The 20,937-nt window shown below is 37.7% G+C and overlaps 1 protein-coding gene across 5 annotated transcripts in view; it reads right to left on the bottom strand.

The window, feature by feature from the left end:
- Positions 1-122: 122 nt before the first annotated feature.
- Positions 123-20,937, bottom strand: part of LOC116176325 (mitogen-activated protein kinase-binding protein 1-like) — a 33,380-nt gene continuing 12,565 nt past the window's right edge. The window contains exons 1-13 of one of the 5 annotated variants that reach the window (XM_031494826.1): positions 17,213-17,373; positions 12,347-12,532; positions 11,452-11,606; positions 8,365-8,456; positions 2,098-2,213; positions 1,910-2,043; positions 1,646-1,858; positions 1,418-1,600; positions 1,209-1,369; positions 1,026-1,161; positions 782-973; positions 561-735; positions 123-517 (exon numbers count right to left, since the gene is read on the bottom strand). In XM_031494826.1, coding sequence (XP_031350686.1) covers positions 138-517; positions 561-735; positions 782-973; positions 1,026-1,161; positions 1,209-1,369; positions 1,418-1,600; positions 1,646-1,858; positions 1,910-2,043; positions 2,098-2,213; positions 8,365-8,456; positions 11,452-11,511 — 1,842 coding nt within the window. In that variant the 5' untranslated portion in view covers positions 11,512-11,606; positions 12,347-12,532; positions 17,213-17,373 and the 3' untranslated portion in view covers positions 123-137. Of the gene's footprint in view, positions 518-560; positions 736-781; positions 974-1,025; positions 1,162-1,208; positions 1,370-1,417; positions 1,601-1,645; positions 1,859-1,909; positions 2,044-2,097; positions 2,214-8,364; positions 8,457-11,451; positions 11,607-12,346; positions 12,533-17,212; positions 17,374-20,937 lie in introns of those variants that run through there. The other 4 variants (XM_031494827.1, XM_031494829.1, XM_031494828.1 and 1 more) reach the window with 4 other exon arrangements.

Raw genomic sequence — 20,937 nt, 5'->3', positions numbered from 1 at the left:
TTTGTAATTTCTCTGTCCGGATCCACTCCTGTGGTTTTAAACTACTTTAGAGGAATTGTCCTAGAGTTCTAAATTAGGTTGGGGGGAAGGTGATCTGCCCTTCATGGTATTTGTCTCATCGAAAAGAATTCTAGAAGTTACAATGTTAATATCCGTGGGAGGTTGAAGGGGAAATAAAAGAATAAAAGAGCTTTTGGTAACAGATATTTACATCTGCCAGATGTCGATTTTTTTAAACGTCCTTTTTTCCCACCCTTAAACACCCATGAAACCCGCCCCACGTAGGGCGCCAAATAATTAACTTGTAGGCCCCATGTTGGGCGCCAAATATTTAACAGACGAAATGTATTTACCTTATTCACGTCGAATACGTGTATTAATCTATCTCGACTAGCACTTGCTAATAGTTTCTTATCGAAGTCTATTTGGGAGTACTCCAAGCACAACACTTCCGCATCGTGAGCCTCAATCTTAAAATCTTCCGTCATACCTTTAGTTTCGAGAATCCTTATGTTGCCTGAAACATAATATAAGAGGGCATAATAGAGTTATATAAGAACCTGCTCGATCTCCCGACGCCAGCTGTTTACCATCGGGACTCAACCGAATTGCTCTGACGCCGTTACGTCCGTCGTACGAGCTATCTTGCTTATCATTTCCGGCATTACTCGTGGAAATGTCCAAATCTTTCAAGTAAGTCATATCCGAATCGATGTACACGACTTTCAGCAACTCCTATAAATTGCAATTTTTAACAGGTTATGGGTCCCAAGCGACTTACATTGCTGTAAATATTTCGTTGATACACTCCGCGCGCATTTTTGTCGTTTAATTTATCTAAAGTCCACACGCGTATCGTATCGTCGGAACTGCAAGTTAAAAAACTACCGGGTGGCAGAGGACAGTGCGAAGGTGACATTTCCACTCCCCATATACAGGCGGAATGGTAAAGAAACGAATGAGACTTTCCTACCTGGATGAGACAATTTAAAAATTTACTTCGAAATTTTCGGGTGCATACATACCCTCCTAATGTTGTGTATATCCCAAACGTAAATAGAGTGGTCATTATAGACACACGTTAATTTTTTATTAGTTTCATCATAGGTGATTGCGATGGCGTCGGGGTATTTGGCATCAGGAGGAGGGGACGACATGTGCCTGTCGACCATTGAATTATTACCGTGCGAGAGCAATGTTTCACTTACGTAATGTTTAAACCTTGACTAACATCTACCCCTAAATAGTGTGTTCTTGGAAGAGTTGTAACAAACCTAAGGGTGGTAGGATCAAAACACCGTACAATTCCCTCAGCACAGCCGACAAATATGTATGTTTTACCTACAGTTATACAATTGGCACTTGAAGTCTGAAAATATATAAGTATATGCGTTGCGCCGACGTTGTGACTACTCACTCTAAGCTCAACCCACTTATCAAGCAGTCTTCTATTATTAAACTCGCAAAGCAACCCCGAACGGGTGATCGCATACGTGCTATCACCGCATTGGGCTTTTCCACAAGCTACATCACAAAAATAATTGTTACGCTGTTCCCCTAAAATCGCCGATCTACCCATTAAAGGAACCGCTTCTTTGTACTAAAAAGAGTGATCAGCGCAAATAATTTCACCGTCACAACGTACCTTAGCTTTACCGTATTCAAGGAACCAAAACTTTACGTGTCTGTTACCGACGGTCACGAAGTAACTACCGTTCTCGGCGAATGCGAGCGCCTTTACTTTCGTGCTGACTTTGTTGCTCGCTACTTTGATGTTGTTTTTCCAATCCCAAACGTTGACAATCATGTCATGCTGAGTTCCGATACTTACGACGTATTTACCGCTCGGTGAAAATGCCTACGGTCAAACAGCTTAATATTAAAACACCGAATCGGTCTCGAAACTTACAACACAGCTGATCCCGTACTTGTGTGAAAAAAATTCGGCGACTTGTTGCACTTGGGGGGCGATACCCGGAGCACCGGGCTGGGGATCCGCCTGCAAATCCCACACGCGTACGGCGGGTTGATGGCCACACTCTCCTAAATTGTAAGTCCGTCTAACCCGTAAGAATAATGACAAAAAAAATTGCTTACCAGTTACAAGGTATCTGCCGCATGATGAAAATGCTAACGAAGTGATTGTTTTTCGGCTAGTGTTAATTATGTGACTTTGATCTCCAGTTTCTGAATTAAAGAGCACGACAGTACATCTGGAACAGAAAAGGGCTACTTCAGCATTTATTTTAATGCGTGTTTAAATTAAAATTAATGTCATTATGCTCAGTCAGACAATGAAAAAAACAGGACAATTTTGAGAATATATCCATCGTAGAGGCTTGCGGTAAAAAAATTTATTACTAAAACGGCCACGAGCAAAACCTGGAAAATATTTTTAAAGTTTCTGAAATGACCGCTAGGGGGCGTAACTGCAATCTGGAATCTAAAAGTGATTTTTCTGTGAATTATGCTATATTAACCTAACAAAAAAATGTCCGGTCTTTGAAGTTGACGATAATCTGAACAATTTTTGTTTGACAATTTTTCCTGTATCTCTAAAAATGAAGTGGTGGGGGGTATTCAAAGGTTTCCGTAAAGAACACCCTGTATCTTCGAAACGGCTGAGCCGATTTAAACAAACTCGGGTTAGTTCAAAAGTGCTATTCTTCAGCTACAAATATACTATTTGAAGTTTTGTTAGTTTCACATATCACCGCTTGAGGGCTTTTTTTGGCATTCCGCCAGAAATGGTTAATTTTCTCAAAAAAATTAAATGCATTGGTTCGATTTTTTTTATGAAAAAGTAGCTAAATGATGCCTAAACAAGCTCGCGAAAACAGCATCTCGATATCTTGAGATATATATTTTTTATATCGTGCGATGGCCAGCATTTCGAACATTTACGGCGGCATTAAAAGCTTCCTTTTTTAAATCGATCGACCTTAGGGCCACAAATTATATAATAAAAATAATTCCCGAAAAAATAGCTTAAAAAACTAAAATTTTGAGGGTATAAAATTTTCTTTGGCCTAAATTTTAGGTTAGGAACAAGATATCGAGATGCGGTTTTCGCGAGCTTATTTAGGCATCATTTAGCTACTTTTTCATAAAAAAAAATCAAACCAACGCATTTAATTTTTTTGGGAAAATTAACCATTTCTGTCGGAATGTCGAAAAAAGCCCTCAAGCGGCGATATGTGAAATTAACAAAACTTCAAATATTATAATATTGTATCCGAAGAATAGCTCTTTTGAACTAACCCGAGTTTCTTAAAATCGGCTCAGTCGTTTGGAAGATACAGAGTGTTCTTTACGGAAACCTTTGAAGACCCTCCACCACTTCATTTTTAGAGGTACACGAAAAATTGTCAAACAAAAATTATTCAGATTATCGTCAACTTCAAAGACCGGACATTTTTTTGTTACGTTAATGTAGCAGAATTCACAGAAAAATCACTTTTTTAGATTCCAGATTGCAGTCACGCCCCCTAGCGGCCATTGCAGAAACTTCAAATATTTTCCAGGTTTTTCTCGTGGCCGTTTTAGTATAAATTTTTTTACCGCAAGCCTCTACGATGGAGAGGTTCTCAGATACAGTACCTCGCATTCTTATTTGGCCACCCTGTACATACTCGTACAATGAGAAAACTCCCTGCACTTGCGCAGAATCGGAAGAATATAAAGAATTTTAGTTGTGGATGTGAGAAATCCAAAAAAACCGAGAAATAATTTAAAAAATAAAGAATTTTAAGAAAACGAAACAAAGATGACTTTGAAGATTCAGTGAGAATAACACCTTGCGCTTTCACAGAAACTGAAAAATATGAAGAATCTTAACTGTGGACGAAGAATCAGTAAAAAAGGAAGAAGAAAAATAATTTAAAATATCAAAAAAGTTTGCAGAATACAAAAAAGGACAATTTTGAAAATTCAGTCAGAGTAACTACCTGTGCAGAAAGTGAAGTGGATCTGAAGAATCCGAAAAAAAGAAAGCTCGAAAAATCAAAAAAGTTTAAAGAAAATGAAATCCAAGAGTTTGAAATTTGAATTTCGCAGAAACTGAAGAATATGAAGAATCTTAGTTGTAAATCTGAAGAATCCGAAGAACAAGAATAATTAGAAAAATCATAAATTTGAAGAGTTTTTAGTGTATGAAGAACCTAAAAACTCAGAGAAGTGTAAGAATTCAAAAAAGATATCGAGGAGTTCGAGAAATTGAAGAATTGGAAACATCAAAAAAATTAGAAAGAACTATTAAGAAGAAATAATGATATTAATTGAAGAAAATTGGAGGAGAGGAGTTTGAAGAATAGAAAACATTAATGAAGAATTTCTTGAAATGGTAGAATTAAGAGATGAAATGAAACAAGTCAGGTGTAGGAATGGAAAGGATTCGAAGAAACTGCAAGAATTCGAACGATACACGAATAAAGTAGTTTTTTTGTTGCACGGATATTGATTCACCATCCAGGAATCTTGCTTCCTCTCATTAACGCACATCTGGTCGCAATTGAGAGTGTCCGTCAAAATTTCCAGTTGTCAATTTAAATTTGATGAGATTATACAGGCTACTGCGGGAGTAGTGAAAACCTTCTTTGAGGAGGAAGAGAAAATCCGAAAATCAAATCAACGACGTAGATTTTAATTATAAATGTAAGCAATCAATGTTGTTTGAATAAATTACATAAGAACAAGAATATATTATTTGCTATTTTTAACAGTGACTTGGCAAACTATTTGTTTATTGATGTAGGTATCAATTGATACAATTCGAGACCTTTTTATTAGATCATCTTCCTTCTAATATCGCACTACGAAATTCTCAAATAACGGCAAGTGTGAAAAGAAGACGCGAAAGCCCGAAAGACGATGCAACCAATGAGGATAGGAACTCTACCTGTCTACGAATTAATTAGTTATACAGTACTTATTAATCAGCAAAGAATCTCAAACTCGGAATTAATTATTCTAACGCATCTAACACTTTACAGTTCATTAATTAATTAATACCAGTAAAGTTCAAGTTTGGAATTAATTACCTACTCAAGAAACGTCCTTCTTAGAGTAGTAGAATTTTGGTCTACACTACAAACATTTTGTAGATTTTTTTAGAATTGCTTAACATTTTTATAGAATTTTTTTATAATTTTCTAGAATTTTCGTAATCTTTTTAGATACATATTTTGGAACTCTTTTAATTTTCTAGAATTTTTTAAGAGCTTTTCTAGAATTATTTCCAAACGCATATGTACACACAATTATTATTTTATGCAATTTTTAACAATTTTTAGATTTTTTTGGAATTTTTTAGAAATGTAATTTTTTAGAATTTGTTTAAGAATTTTTCTAGAACTCCTCCGAACTCACATGCACACAATCATTCTATACGATTTATAATATTTTCTAGAATTTGTTAGAATTTCTTTTAGAATTTTAGGGTTTTAGTGTACACTACTAGCATTTTGTAAAATTTTTTTAAAATTGTTTTTAAAATTTTGTAGAATTTTTTAAGAACTTTTCTAGAATTTTTCCGAACGCACATGCACACAATTCTTATTTTATACAATTTTTTGAAGTTTCTAGAATTTTTTAGAATTCTAGTTTTAGTGCACACAAAATGAAGTGGTTGACTCTGCGGGAGGGAGGATTTTGGTGTACACTACTAGCATTTTGTAGATTTTTTAAAAATTGTCCTAGATTTTTTAAATATTTTGGAATTTTTTTAAATTTTTTAGTTTTAGTGTAAACAAAATTTGATTTCCCCCTCAATTAGCAGCAAATCTCAAGCTCGGAATTAATTAATTTGGAGCAATCTAACCTAACACGCCTTCAAATTCGTTAATCAATTTCGTCAATTAAATACTGATAAATTTCAATTTTGAAGTTAATTACTCGACAACTGTGGCTCTTAATGCATTTTATAGTAAACTAATTATTAATACTAGCAGCGAATCTCAAGCTTGAAATTAATTATTCGAGTGCACTCAAACCAAAGACACTTAAAATTTCGTTACCTAATCAATTCATTACCGGTAAATTTCGAGCTATTCGCTATTAATGAATTTTATAATAAATTAATTACTAATTAGCAGCGAATCGCAAGTTCGGAATTAACATTCGATAATCAATTAATTACCGGTAAATTTCTAGAATTAATTACTCTGGGACAGTCATTCTTAATAAATCTTGTGACATGTTAGTTGTTAACAGTGTATTTCAAGCTCGTAATTAATTATTCTAGCACAATTTAATCTAATACACTTTAAAGTTCGTTAATTATTTACCGGAAAGTTTCAAATTTTGAATTAATTACTCCAGCAAAGTCGCTCATAATGATTTTTGTAATACTTTAATTATCAATCAACAGCAAACGCAAGTTCGAAATTAATTATTCTAACGTAATCTGACACACTTCGCTAATCAACTAATTACCAATGAATTTCAAGTTTGAAATTACGTACTCGAGCACAGTTACTCTTCATGAATTTTATAATACATTAATTAATAATTAGCGAATCTCAAGTTCGAGATTAATTATTCTAATGACATCCAACTACACCTTAAAAATCATTAATTAATTAATTACAACTTAATTTAAACTTTGGAATTAATTACTCGACCATAGTCGATTATAATATGTTAATTACTAATTAGCAGTGAATCGCATGTTCAGAATTAATTACTCTACCACCTAATACACTTTAAAATTCCTAATCAACTTTTAATAACCGGTAAATTTTAAGTTTAGAATTAATTACTTAAGCACAGTCGCTCATCATTAATTTACGTTAATTATTAATTAGCAGCCTCAAGTTCGCGTAATTTAATACACTTATAAATTCGTGAATCAATTAATTACCGGTAAACTTTCGAGATTAGAATTCATTACTCGAGCACAATCACTCATAACGAATGCTGTAATACGTTAATGAATAAATTAACAGAAAATTTCAAGCTCGTAATTAATTATTCTAGCACAATTTAACCTAATACACTTTAAAGTTTGTTAATTATTTAACGGAAAATTTCAAATTTTGAATTAATTACTCCAGCACAGTCGCTCATGATTTTTGTAATGCTTTAATTATCAATTAACAGCAAACTCAAGTTCGGAATTAATTATTCTAGCTAGCGCAATCTAACACACTTCGTTAATCAATTAATTACCGATGAATTTCAAATTTGAAATTACATACTCAAGCACAGTTACTCTTAATGAATTTTATACTACATTAATTAATAGTCGGCGAATCTCAAGTTCGAGATGAATTAATCTAACGATATCTAACTTATTACACCCTAAAAATCGTTAATTAATTAATTACAACTTAATTTCAACTTTGGAATTAATCGCTTGACCATAGTCGCTCTTAATGAATTTTATAATATGTTAATTACTAATTAGCAGCGAATGGCATGTTCGGAATTAATCACTCTACCACCTAATACACTTTAAAATTCCTAATCAATATTTAATAACCGGTAAATTTTAAGCTTAGAATTAATTACTGAAGCACAGTCCCTCATAATTAATTTACGTTAATTACTAATTAGCAGCCTCAAGTTCGCGTAATTTAATACACTTACAAATTCGTGAATCAATTACCGGTAAACTTTCCAGATTAGAATTAATTACTCGAGCACAATCACTCATAACGAATTCTGTAATACGATAATGAATAATTAACAGAAAATTTAAAGCTCGTAATTAATTATTTTAGCACAATGTAACCTAATACCTTTTTAAAATTCGTGAATCCATTAATTAGAACTGAATTTCAAATTTGGAATTAATTTCTCCAGCAGTTGCTTTTAGTAGATTGTCGTTAATTATTAATCGGTAGCGAATCTCCAGCTCGAAATTAATTACCGGTAACTTTCTTGAAATTAATTATACAAGCACAGTGCAAGCCAAGATGGAAGAAAAAATGGAATTCCTTAACGGCAAAATTCTGAAATTGCTAAAGGTTCCAGATGTTCCAAAAATTCCCATGTTTTTGTAATACCTCTCACGATAATGTAGCGTATCATATTTCAAGGAAAGAAAGCGTCGCATCCGCTTTCATTCCTTATCCCCGGTGACAGTCCGTTAATCGACTTGATGGTGCCTGCTGGCGCCCCGATGTCCGGGATACTCTCGACATTAGCAAAAATCCCGAAACACCTAATTTCCGGATTGAATCTGTGAGGATGGTTGTGGCCTCGAGCAAAGGCTACACCGGGGGAGGGGGGGGGGCTCAAACATGAATTTAACGGATAGTCCTATCATGCCTACTGTTATATTGGACCACCCTGTATAACACCAGCCTTTCTACTATCGAGCTCATTCGATCGTAGGAGATAGTAAAACAAGCTTTTACTTACCCAGCAGGATACGCCACAGTTTCCGAGTTTGTATCCGAATCTAAGGCTGCATTGTTCGAGACCGTAACGCCGAGCACTCTTTCCAACTTAACCTACAATTTAAAAAAGCGAAATTAGAAGTAGGCACTATAAATCAAACTGACAGTTTTTACATGTAGAGGAATTGAAATTATTCGATCGTCCTTGGAGTCGCTTTTTATACATTCAGTTTTAACTTCCCTGTCGTATTCGCTTATTTCGTATGTTAATCGGTAACATTGAGCGACGAGCGCTAGTGAAAGATGTTTAGAAATTCACGCATTTACCTTTTTTGGACTAATAGGAAATCGTTCGTTCTGTCTAGTCACCTAATAACCGACATTTACAAAACACAAAGAAAACAATAAAGAGAGCTAATACAAACTTTTTTTCGTTGTACTTACTGATTATTAAAATCAAAGAAGAAAAAGAATGTGTTGTAAAAACAAGGAGGGGGTACCCTAACATCGCGGAAACCGCTACGTTTACATAAAAATGTACGAATAAGTGATTGGTAAACAAAAAGTCAAACAGTGGTATAAAAAGTGCACCAATGGACACACGCAGAAATATTGGCGGTACCTTTCGAAGGCGTCGAGTAAAAATAGAGTGCGCACATGCGCAAATCCAACGTCCTAATTTGTTCGCTTGGGCGTTGTAAAGTTTTTTTGTAAGTTTGTTTTTTGATCAACTTATGGAAATTTACACCGCTTCACATGAAACATGAACAAATGTAAATCTAGCGATAAAGGGCACGTAGTCTGGGTGTTATATTCCGCGCTTTGGCGACGAACGTATGCAGGGAAAGTGTGTGCGGTTGCCACGATCTGCGCACGAAGCGTCTGGCATTTTCTTCAGATTTTTGTAACCTACCGCCCTCTTTATCGCAAGAGAACGGAAATTGGAAACCTTGGAGAGAGCTTGGGAAGTCCTGTAACTTGTTAGGAAAGCTTAGTGGGAACATTCCCAGAAAAAGCGCATGCGCAGGAAGCGTCTGGCATTTTCTTCAGATTTTTGTAACCTACCGCCCTCTTTATCGCAAGAGAACGGAAATTGGAAACCTTGGAGAGAGCTTAGGAAGCCCTGTAACTTGTTAGGAAAGCTTAGTGGGAACATTCACAGAAAAAGCGCATGCGCAGGAAGCGTCTGGTATTTTCTTCAGATTTTTGTAACCTACCGCTCTCTTTATCGCAAGAGAACGGAAATTGGAAACCTTGGAGAGAGCTTAGGGAGCCCTGTAACTTGTTAGGAAAGCTTAGTGGGAACATTCCCAGAAAAAGCGCATGCGCAGGAAGCGTCTGCCATTTTCTTCAGATTTTTGTAACCTACCGCTCTCTTTATCGCAAGAGAACGGAAATTGGAAACCTTGGAGAGAGCTTAGGGAGCCCTGTAACTTGTTAGTAAATCTTAGTGGGAACATTTCCAGAAAAAGCGCATGCGCAGGAAGCGTCTGGCATTTTCTTCAGATTTTTGTAACCTATCGCTCTCTTTATCGCAAGAGAACGGAAATTGGAAACCTTGGAGAGAGCTAAGGAAGCTCTGTAACTTGTTAGGAAAGCTTAGTGGGAACATTCCCAGAAAAAGCGCATGCGCAGGAAGCGTCTGGCATTTTCTTCAGATTTTTGTAACCTACCGCGGTCTTTATCGCAAGAGAATAGAAATTGGAAACCTTGGAGAGAGTTTAGGAAGCCCTGTAACTTGTTAGGAAAGCTTAGTGGGAACATTCCCAGAAAAAGCGCATGCGCAGGAAGCGTCTGGCATTTTCTTCAGATTTTTGTAACCTACCGCTCTCTTTATCGCAAGAGAAAAGAAATTGAAAGCGCATGCGCACGAGATAAGCGTCTGATATTTGCTCTGGAAAGCACCGTAAAAGCCTGTAACAGTTTTAGAAAAAATTGATGATAACATTCCCAGCGATTTTACGCAGTTTCCAGAGCTCAGTAAGAGGCCATAGTCAGTTCTAGGTAATACCTACAACGCTCTGGAAAGAGTCTAGAAAGCTTCGGAATGAGCCTCAAAGGTTTTGGAAATTGTGCAAAAATGAAAAATAAAGAAAGCCATAGGTTACAAAAAAAACAGAAGGCAAAGGGCAAACGCTTCGCGCGCTTCTTTGGAAATTTTCACTTACCCTATCCTAGTGAACGCCTTTTGAGATGCCCCAACCTTAGCAACATCCTGTGAATATGATTGTCGATACGAAGCACCCTATACATCATGTTAGTTACACAAGCTGCCAACCGGGCCTTGGTGAACCTAACACTAATATTTTCACTCGATCCGAAACCCAACAACTTTAGCCCACGTCTACAGGCACCAACTGGGCCTGGGTAATCCTACCGCCCGGCGAGGTATATTTAATATCTTAGTTTTGTCTGATGTATGTGTTGTAATACCTGGGGAATGGCTCAATTCCATTTCGGTTACTCATAGCGTGTATGTAGTATTTACCACGGTTTCGAGAGGACTCAAAAGTGCTGTACATTAGATGTTAGCTGTAGGCTTTGTTCATTATAGGACTACTCCGAATTAGGTTTTCCTGCAGTTTTCCTAATTCGTAAGGTAAATGCCGTAGTCGTATAGAACCACTTAAGACCCTTTGCAGGGGCGCCGTATTGGTATTGGTATTAGCTTCAATATAATCTTAATCAGCTATTGCTTTTGGGGTTCCTTGCCCATAAAACCCAATTATTACACAACGTAGCTGTCCTACATGACGATCACGATCTTAGTGCACTCGGAGTGGCCCCCGAGTGACCGATTTTCGCGGGAAACTTAAGCGAAAATATTCAAATAGGCAGCCATGCTAGTTTGGCATTCCCGCTACTACCGAATATGGTCCAATATTCCGGCGTGACTTGAAGTTGGCGTTAGACCGCCAAGATAGTAGGAGGCTAAGATCATTACACCTTTTCCGGAATATTTGACTAACAAAAGCAGAGATAGAGCGCACATGTCAAAAATCGAACGCGCGGATGCGCATGTCCAAGGACAAGTGCGCGCATGCGCATCGTAACTAATTCTCACACGTGTTACAATTTTATTTTAAAATAAGGTGCACATTCAATTTACCTGGTAGATCGATACCACCTCCCTCTCTATGATAGGGGTCGAATTCCTCGGAGCCATCATTTTGACAACTTCCACTCGTACGCCTAGATGTCACTGTCCACCATTAACAATCATTGCGCACAGAGCGCGGTATTAATTACCTTAATTTGACACACCTACAAAGACGCGGAATATTTAATTTTCCTCCAACCTTGTCCCGCTTATTTTTCAAGCTAATAGTAGACGATTCGTAATTATCTGGTGTTAATCTTGATAATAATTAATTACAAGCTATGTGTTAGTTAGTTCTCTTTTTAATCGGAGCTGAAAAATATCAGTTTTCACCAAGCATTGTAAATGTTATGCGAGACGATGTAATCTAAACTACCCGTAATAACAAAACACGTTCTAATATGACAGGGAAGTAGTAAAATAAGTGATCTAAAACCTCTCAACAATGCAAATAAAAAAGGAAATCATCGATTCGGAAAGATGCGCCTACGGATTCGAAGTGCTTTCTCTTTTTTTTTAACAATTTTCATGGTGGGCGTCAATTGCATATGTATTAAATTTAAATCGATTACGTAAATTTATAAATATTTAAAAACAAACACATATCGGTACGTAACTAACAAGGTCACTTCGGACTAACAATATTCTGTGTATTCAGCTGTTAAAAAAAGATTTGTTTAAGGTACTGAAATTGAGACGTAATATTTCGACACAAGGAACCACGTATCTGACAAGAAAATTCACTTAGAATTAACAATGAGCTCTACACAAAATCAAAAGGAATTTATAGAACTTCCTGATACCCTGATTCTCAAACGATGAGCAGTCTCGAGTTGTTCGCGTGAAATCAATGATTGTGACAAATACAAAAAGGCTACTGTACAAGCAGATTAAAAACACAAACCTGTTGCATAATCATGTTGAGGTTGATGAGTTTTCATCCAAGCACACCTCTAATACAGTAAGTTGGTTAAAAAAGTTAGCACTTTCGTTTCATGTCTCGGTGGTTAATTAATAATTTATTAGTTTCGGTTTAGCTGAGATGAGAAATTAGTATTTAGTGGAAATCTAATTTGTACCACATATTTTTCTAATGGAGCAACGTAATGAATTAAAATCCAAAGATCGGTCGCTAACATCGCTGAAGCCAAATTGAAAATCCAAAAACTTTCCAAAATAATGTTTTGAAAAATTCAAAAAACCGATTACCAATAAACTGCACCAATATAAACAAGCGACAAGGTCACTTCTGGTTGACGAGTATATCTATTACTGAAAACCGAATTGGAAAATTCGAAACACAGACGGACGGACAGAAAGTCCAAAATCACGAACTTGCTTTTTGTCGTTCGTTAATAAGCGAACTTCTAACTGCGAACATAAAAATTCAAAAAATCAAAAAAGTTTTGAAAATTCAGTTGCGACCAACAATCGGGAGATCGATTTTTGGTGTACAAACCAAAAACAATAGAACTGTCAAGATCTCTCCTCCAGACTAAAGGGTAGAGTTATCAATCGATTTTTAAAAAGGCAAAGAGTCTTGTCTCTAAAATGTAGCGAAAAAAATGGTACGGCGGACCGATTTTTGGTGAAGAAACCAAAAAAATTACAACTGTCAAGATCTGATCTGACCTCCAGACTAAAAGGTAGACCCATCAAATCGATTCGTAAAAAGGCTAAGAATATAATTATGTCCTCTGTAATCAAGCGAAAAAAAGGCCGAGGTAAATGGAATGAAAAGAATATCAATAAAGGAGCAACAGGTGTTCGGGCGCAATTATCGCCAAAATGCCATGAAATTTCATATGGGAAATTCTAAGGTCCAATTGGATCACTCCGGTTATGTGCGCAAGCCTCGAACAGTCCATCCTGGACACCATCCTAGCCGCCTAAAGCTCTAGGAACTGTTGGGAAAGCTATTGGATCTGTTGACAAAGCTGTTTAATAGTTTTTAGACCTGCAGAGAAAGCTCTTGGACGAGGGAAGTAACAGCTTTGTCAACACGCATCAACAGGTTTCTCAACAAGTCCGAGAGCTTTGTCAACAGGTCCAAGAAATTTAGGTTACAATTGGTTGTCCAAGATGGCGCTGCTCGAGGGAGTGGGGCGCGCGGCGGCATGATCGTAGTGATCCAAAAACTACAGAAATGGACCTTAGAATTACCCATAAGAAAGAACATAGGATTTAGAAAGTGATAGCTTGCAGAAACCAATTTCTTTCAATAAGACTTTTCACTAGAATACCGTGAAGGGTAGAACGGGTGCCCCTCCCTCCATTTCCATAGTTTTACTTAGCACCACTAGAGCCACGCGTATGCAAAATCTGCGACAATTTGGTTGTAAAATGTAAAAAATTATGCACCGTTTACGTTAAGACTGTTAAATTCGTGTATTTGGGGTCCGGTGATCTTTGGTGTAGCATCCAGAAAAACTGTCAAGGTCTGACGTCCAGATTAGAAGGTAGAGCCATCAACCCGATTTTTACCATCGGCACGTTAGTAAGTAAACAATGACCCCCCCCCCCTCTTTTTTGACGGAAATACACGTCTTGAGGAATCAAACAAAATCTCGATGATGTCTCGGTCTGTCTGTCGGTCGCTCTCTCTGTACTCTCATGTCCTACTGAACTGATTGGAACCAAATTTGGTACACATATTCCAAAACGTAAAAGAAAGTGCTGAAAAGGAGCGTGCATGAATCTTGTCCTCTAACATCAAGCGAGTAAAAGGTCGGGGCAGATTCCTAGTAGATTCCAAATCCAATGCATGTCAATCCAATAGATGTCAATCCAAAAATTACAACTGTCAAGATCTGACCTCCAGACTAAAAGGTAGAACCGAGGGTAGAACCATCAAACTAATTTTTAAACAGACGGAGTGTCCATCTTCTCCTTTACAATCAGCAGAAAAAAGGCTGAGACAGATCGATTTGTAGTGAATATGTAAAACAGAGAGTCAGAAGGGGGGGGGGGGGGGGAGTTATGGAATATTCCCAGGAAAAAGAAAGATACTTGATGATGTCCATTAACCTAGCAGAGCAAGGTCATCAAACATATTGCATAATTAGGTGCTAATTAAGTGCCCTAAATTATTAGATGTTCTGCCAGGTTCATATGAACTCAGCAGAGCACTACCTTAAAAAAACCAAGAAAGTGAAAAGTGAACTAGCTATAATTAGGTGCTAATTCGGTGCTAATTAAGTGCCCTATCCCCGAATTAAATGTTCCTTTTTTATTAATTATTAGATGTTCTGCCAGGTTCATATGAACTCAGTAGAGCACTACCTAAAAAACCCAAGAAAATGAAAAGTGGACTAGCTATAATTCGGTGGTAATTAGGTGCTAATTAATTGTCCTATTCCCGAATTAGATGCTCCTTTTTTTTTAAATTATTACATGTTCTGCCAGCACTACCTTAAAAAACCAAGAAAGTGAAAAGTGAACAAACTATAATTAGGTGCTAATTCGGTGCTAATTAAGTGTCCTATCCCCGAATTAAATGTTCCTTTATTTTTAATTATTAGATGTTCTTCCAGGTTCATATGAACTCAGTAGAACACTAACTAAAAAACCCAAGAAAATGAAAAGTGGACTAGCTATAATTAGGTGCTAATTAATTGTCCTATTCCCGAATGAAATGCTCCTTTTTTTTTAAATTATTACATGTTCTGCCAGGTTCATATGAACTCAGTAGAGCACTACCTTAAAAACTCAAGAAAATGAAAAGTGAATTAACTATAATTAAGTGCTAATTAAGTGCCCTATATCCAAATTAAATGCTCCTTTTGTTTAGATTATGACATGTTCTGCCAGGTTCATATGAACTTAAGTGTCCTGTTCCCGAATTAAATGCTCCTTTCTTTTAAATTATGAACATGGCAGAACATGTAATAATTTAAAAAAAAGGAGCATTTAATTCGGAGATAGGGCTCTTAATTAGCACCTAATTATAGTTAGTTCACTTTTCATTTTCCTGGTTTTTTGAGGTAGTGCTCTGATGAGTTCATATGCACCTGGCAGAACATGTAATAATTTTTAAAAAATAAGGAGCATTTAATTAAGGAATATGGCACATAATTAGCACCTAATTATGCAATATGTTTGATTGTGTTCTGCTGACCTTGCTCTGCTAGGTTCATGGACATTAATTGACGATACTTTTAACCTCAAAACGCCCCACCCTAAAGACAGAATATGTAAGTAGGGGGGGGGGGGGGGGTATTCCCTACCTCCCGGTGATACTTTTAACCTCAAAACGTTCCGCCCTAACGACTTTCTCGACAAAATATGTAAGCGGTAAGGGTACTAAAACTTTTTTGTAAAAATCTGGAACCGGGGGGTAGATTTTGGTGAATATGTAAAACCGGGGGTCTGGAGAGGGGGAGGTTATGGGATACCCCCAGGAAAAAGAAAGAGCAAATCTTCATTTACCTACAACTTAATAAGACTTTCATAAAGTGGGGGGTATTCCGGACACCCCCCCCCCCGGTGATACTTTTAACCCCAAAACGTTGTGCCCTAAAGACAAAATATGTAAGTGGTAAGGCGAGTGGTAACGGTACCACACTTTTTGGTAAAAATGTAGAACCTGGGGGTACATTTTGATGCATATGTAAAACCGGGGGTCTGGGAGGAAGAAATAGCCAATCTTCATTTATCTACAACTGACATAAGACCTTTGTATGCTGACGGGTTTTCCATACCCCCAAGACTACCTGGTGATACGTGCACCCTCAAAACGTTCAGCCCTAAAGACTTCTCCGAGGACTTCTCCTCTAAAATCAAGCCCAAAAAGTCCAGGGCAGATCGAGTTTCTAGTAGATTTTTGGTGTAGGATCCAAAAAAATTTGTAAAACAAAGATCTGATCCCCAGAATAAAAGGTAGATTCATCACACGGATTTTTAAAAAGGCGAGTCTAGTCTTACCTCTAAGATCCAGAAAAGAGTTGTGGAAGATCGATCGAAAAAATATTTTCTACCAGATCTTGGTGTGTTACGTATAAAAAATCCGAGCTCAATAATGACAGAAGAAAACCCCCAGGGACGTACCCAATTTGAATATTCGGGTCAACACTTAGCAAGGTCGACAAATTAATCGTCGACGTTTTGTGTATGGTCGGCGAAATGGCTGTCAGCGTTTTGGACAGGTACGTCATTTTCAACATTTTGTAATGTTGGCTTTTTGGTGGTCGGGCGAAACGTGTAGATTCAAAAATGTATTGCCCAAACTTGTGGCCCAGTAAGAATCACGCATTTGCACTAGTACTACCATAAACGTCGATTGGTATTTTTCATTCCTCCCACATTCATCAGAAATTCAAAGAAATGAAACCACTTACACTTTCGACTCAAGCTGAACGACAACAAAGCAAGAAAACTTATGGCCGGTATTTGCATATACGGCCGGGTAGACAGGCAAAGTCCAGACGATGACCCATATGGGAAATGTGCCCAAAAAATTTTTGCCAAATTGTGCACCACGAACCAAAATGATCATCAAGCAACCAAAACGTCGAGGATAAAGCTCCAATGCAAATGAACGAACATGAGAAAATTGAGAACAAAAAAGACGCCTATCTAGATCTTCTAGCCTTGAATGAAGATTGCAAAAACAGCAGCCAAAGGACGATATCCATTACCAACGAAGATAATTAACTTTTACCAATTATTTTGATTGCACGGGTCAAATGAAATTAGCAATAATTGAATAATTGTTTCAAAACATTTAGCTCCAGAACGCCTCTAGGATATCATTCACTACTTTGCTCACTACCTGCAAAAAACTGACGCACTGGTTTTAAAAAAAATTGCACTTAAGTCACCAACTTTGATTTAAAACGCGCGACTACGGCAATTTTCTAATACGACGACATCGCAAGTCGCGAATCTAATCCTACACTAAACCGAATTACACCGTCTTAGCCGTACTTAAACAAAATTAACAAACGTGGCGAGGCGGTTTTAGTTGCCACTCGCTCAATGACTTTCCCCTTCCAATTCGGTTCACTACTACTACGGCACAGTTTCGGCGACTAGAATTCTGTGCACGATTCCCGTTTAGATAATAATGGGCAAACAGCGGCAACACTTTTTCTTACTGGACGATGTTACGTTATGTAAAGAGTTCGTGGGCCAACCTTGACTAAAAATAAAGGCGAGTGAACACGTTTTGAAATGTTCTCGCAAAATTGTTGTGCAGCGGTAACAATTTCTGAAGAGCCTACAGAATCGAAAAACATTATTTCGTACCACCATCTAGTTACACTAAATTCGCTATCCACTTGGAAAAGCCCTAAAGTACAAATTATTTCCATACCATCCCCAGAAAAAGGGTATCTTCTTCTCCCATCGATGTACTATAAATTCGCCTGCCACTGGGTTGCATTCGGGTTGTTAGAGAAAAAAATGAAAGGGCTTCAGCCAACACCCATTGTACCGGAAGTCCGCGAACCGGCTTTATGGTTCAACGGTAGAGCGTTGGGCTATAAATCCGGAGGTCGGGCGTTCGAACCTGGGTTGAGGTGAATTTTTTATCTGTGACAGAGATGGGAATTACCTTAGACCAGTTTCGAGCATTCTACCGGCTACTTCGAATTAGATTTTCCTGCCCTTAGCAGGTAATGGTTGAAAATACAAATATAAGCAAACATGCGATTAGGTAATACAGTGTGAGCAACAATGATTGAAGCGTGCGTCATCACCGCTTGTTCCTATTAATATCAAAACTACCTTCTTTGTATGGAGTTGTATACGAAAATGACGTTCTGCGCTGTCACGGTGACGTGCGTCTATTCGTATTTCGTATCTTGTATCAAATCAGCATATGCTATGAGCGGCACATTGCCAATTTAGCTGAAGCGGCACGCTTCAATCTTTGTTGCTCACTCTGTATTTTAAAATATCAGCTACGCCCAGCCTCCTAAGCATTTGACTCGTTGACAGACTGCTGGACTAGCGCTGCTATACTTTGGCCGGCGGTCGATGTAATAATTAACTCGGTTTTTTAATTGCAGCATGCCAGGCTCGTACTGTTTCACGTTTAATTTCTTCCGCACTTTTAGCTAACCAAGTCCCTTTTTTCGTCTTTAGTTGAAAAGAAAACGAATTTTTTACCTGTAATACTTGAGTCGTAGGGCCTTCGAGATTTACCGCTGAATGTCCTCTCGTCTATCCCCCTGGACGCGTCTCTACTTTCTTCCAATTTTCTAACACGCCCCAAAATGGTGTTAATAGGGTACAGCGACCATCTTTACTAATTCAACCAACAAGCTTTATCCCCTCTGCTCATCGATTTTTAGCGATTCTGACCTGATAACGAACAAATCGGGATCAGCCGTTTGGTCACGTAAAAGCTATTAATTTCGCGATATCTCGCGTCGGACGGACGCCAACCACTTTTCCATGCGACTGCAACCTTTAACTTGACGGAACCACCCTTAAACTCTTCACAATTACTAAAATCTAATAACAACGCGCCTACACCCATGTGTCCTTGTTATTAATGTCAAAAATTTTAAGAAAAAATCGAAAAAACGCAAGAATTACTACTAGTCAGTTTGGTGTAACGGTTTAAGACTCGGACCCCAACCTCACAGGTCGTGAGTTCGAATCCCACAACCTGCCAGTTTTTAGTGGTATCTACTGCCGACCATGCTTCAGAAGACATGTGACGCTGGCGGTCCCAGCAGTCATACCCCGACGGTCGTTAGGTCACGCAGAAGGCTGTTGATGCAACCTGAAAACGTCTATACCTAGGAAGTGCCACCCACACGATACATGCATACATACAAAAATTACTCTCCGGCTTTGGAACCGTGTTGCGAGGGATTCGGGTCCTCGATTTTGTAAGGGTTTTTGTGTAGTAGGCCACCAGGATTTGTGAAGAGCCGTAGGCCATATAGTAGTTGAGTACTTCGGAGGAGTTACCGAGTTTTAGGTTCCATGGATAGGTTCTTCAGACCGTACCGCTTCTCGTAAATTACAAACAGCGCGAAAACTCTTTAAACAAGGCACACACACAACCGCATAAAGTAAGCCTATCACTATTTGTGCTTAGATAACATTTTTCAATAGCATTTTGGTTTACCAATGGATTACGTAATTTGGTGGAATCGGTTGAAATTTAAAGAGAAGAGCGAACCAGTCTGTGCTGAAATAGAAAAATACACTTCACCTGAATCATGCAACGTCTAAAACTACCCCCCGAGTCGTCCAACCTTGGAAAATCTGAATAGCCCATTTATTTAGAGCTCGTGGAAAGGAATTAAAAATTGCCGATGCTGGATCCTAATTGCTAGGTGACAACCGGAAAGCCTTGATTGCGAAATCCCAACTAATGTTAGATGATACGTAATCCAAATGGCCCAATTAATTTTATTAAAACCTACAAAGGGATTTACGGCAGATAATAAGCGCTGAAGTTACTTAAAGCAAAAAGATCATTTTACTGTCGAATGCTGATTCAGATTTAACTTTTCGGGTCGGGTTCTCAGTATTGCTTTTATCAGCTCGCACGGACTAACCTTGATTTAAAATCCAATGAATTTACTTTTCTCTTTACAATCTAAAAAAATTCTTCTTTAAATCAACATTGTTACTGGTTCCACTTGCGAATTTTCCCAATGGTTTCGACGGCTGATCGATTTAACTTAGCTCGATTCCAATTCACGTATTCCGACTACGAGGTGCCTTAGACACAAATTTTAAGTAACCCCAGCACGTACACTTATCTTAATGGCAGTCACACGCGCATTTGATTCTCGTTTATCCCGCTTCCTTAACTTACCGTTCAATGTCTCAACCATACTATTTCCCGGTTACCTACGTACTGCCTGGCAGCCGCCCGCGGAATGCCCCAAAAACAAACTATCATTCTTGTAATTGTCTTAATTTCCCCAAAGCGCTTACAAAATGGTCGTTAATATGTTACAGCAGCCATCTTTATTATTCGTCCAACCAATCAAATACATCCCCATTCTCTCATCAGAAACTGAGACATAAACGCTATTAATTTACCGTTATCGCCCGTCAGACGGTCGCCGATAACTTTCCCAGGCATTAAACGATCACAACTCATCAGGATCAGGTAACACTTTGACTTACAAAAGAGAGAGCACCAATTTTATTGAGAAACCATCGAATTAAATTTTTTTAAAACAAGCCCCTGCATATCTCACTATAAACAGCTCCCCCAAATGACGTGCCACCCTAGAAAATTCAATTCTAAACCCTTAACTTAAGGAAACTTGCCATGTACACTTCTTCAAAACAAAATCAATTTTATGTTCATGGAAAGATCCAGTACCAATATTTTACTTATTAGTGGTCACTTTCTATTTTCATACGTTAAACAACTATAAATGACCAACAGAGAAATACGGAATATTTGCTTTTTTACAAACAAATCTGAATCTTAAAATTAATATATTTAGCTCAGTTAGAAGATTTCCGATACTTAATATTGAATTTAAATGGAAAACTTACTACATTCTTCTAAGT

Source organism: Photinus pyralis, unplaced genomic scaffold, assembly GCF_008802855.1.
Source record: "Photinus pyralis isolate 1611_PpyrPB1 unplaced genomic scaffold, Ppyr1.3 Ppyr1.4_LG7, whole genome shotgun sequence".
In the NCBI taxonomy this organism is placed as follows: Eukaryota; Metazoa; Arthropoda; class Insecta; order Coleoptera; family Lampyridae; genus Photinus; species Photinus pyralis.
This window is presented reverse-complemented; position numbering and strand designations above follow the sequence as displayed.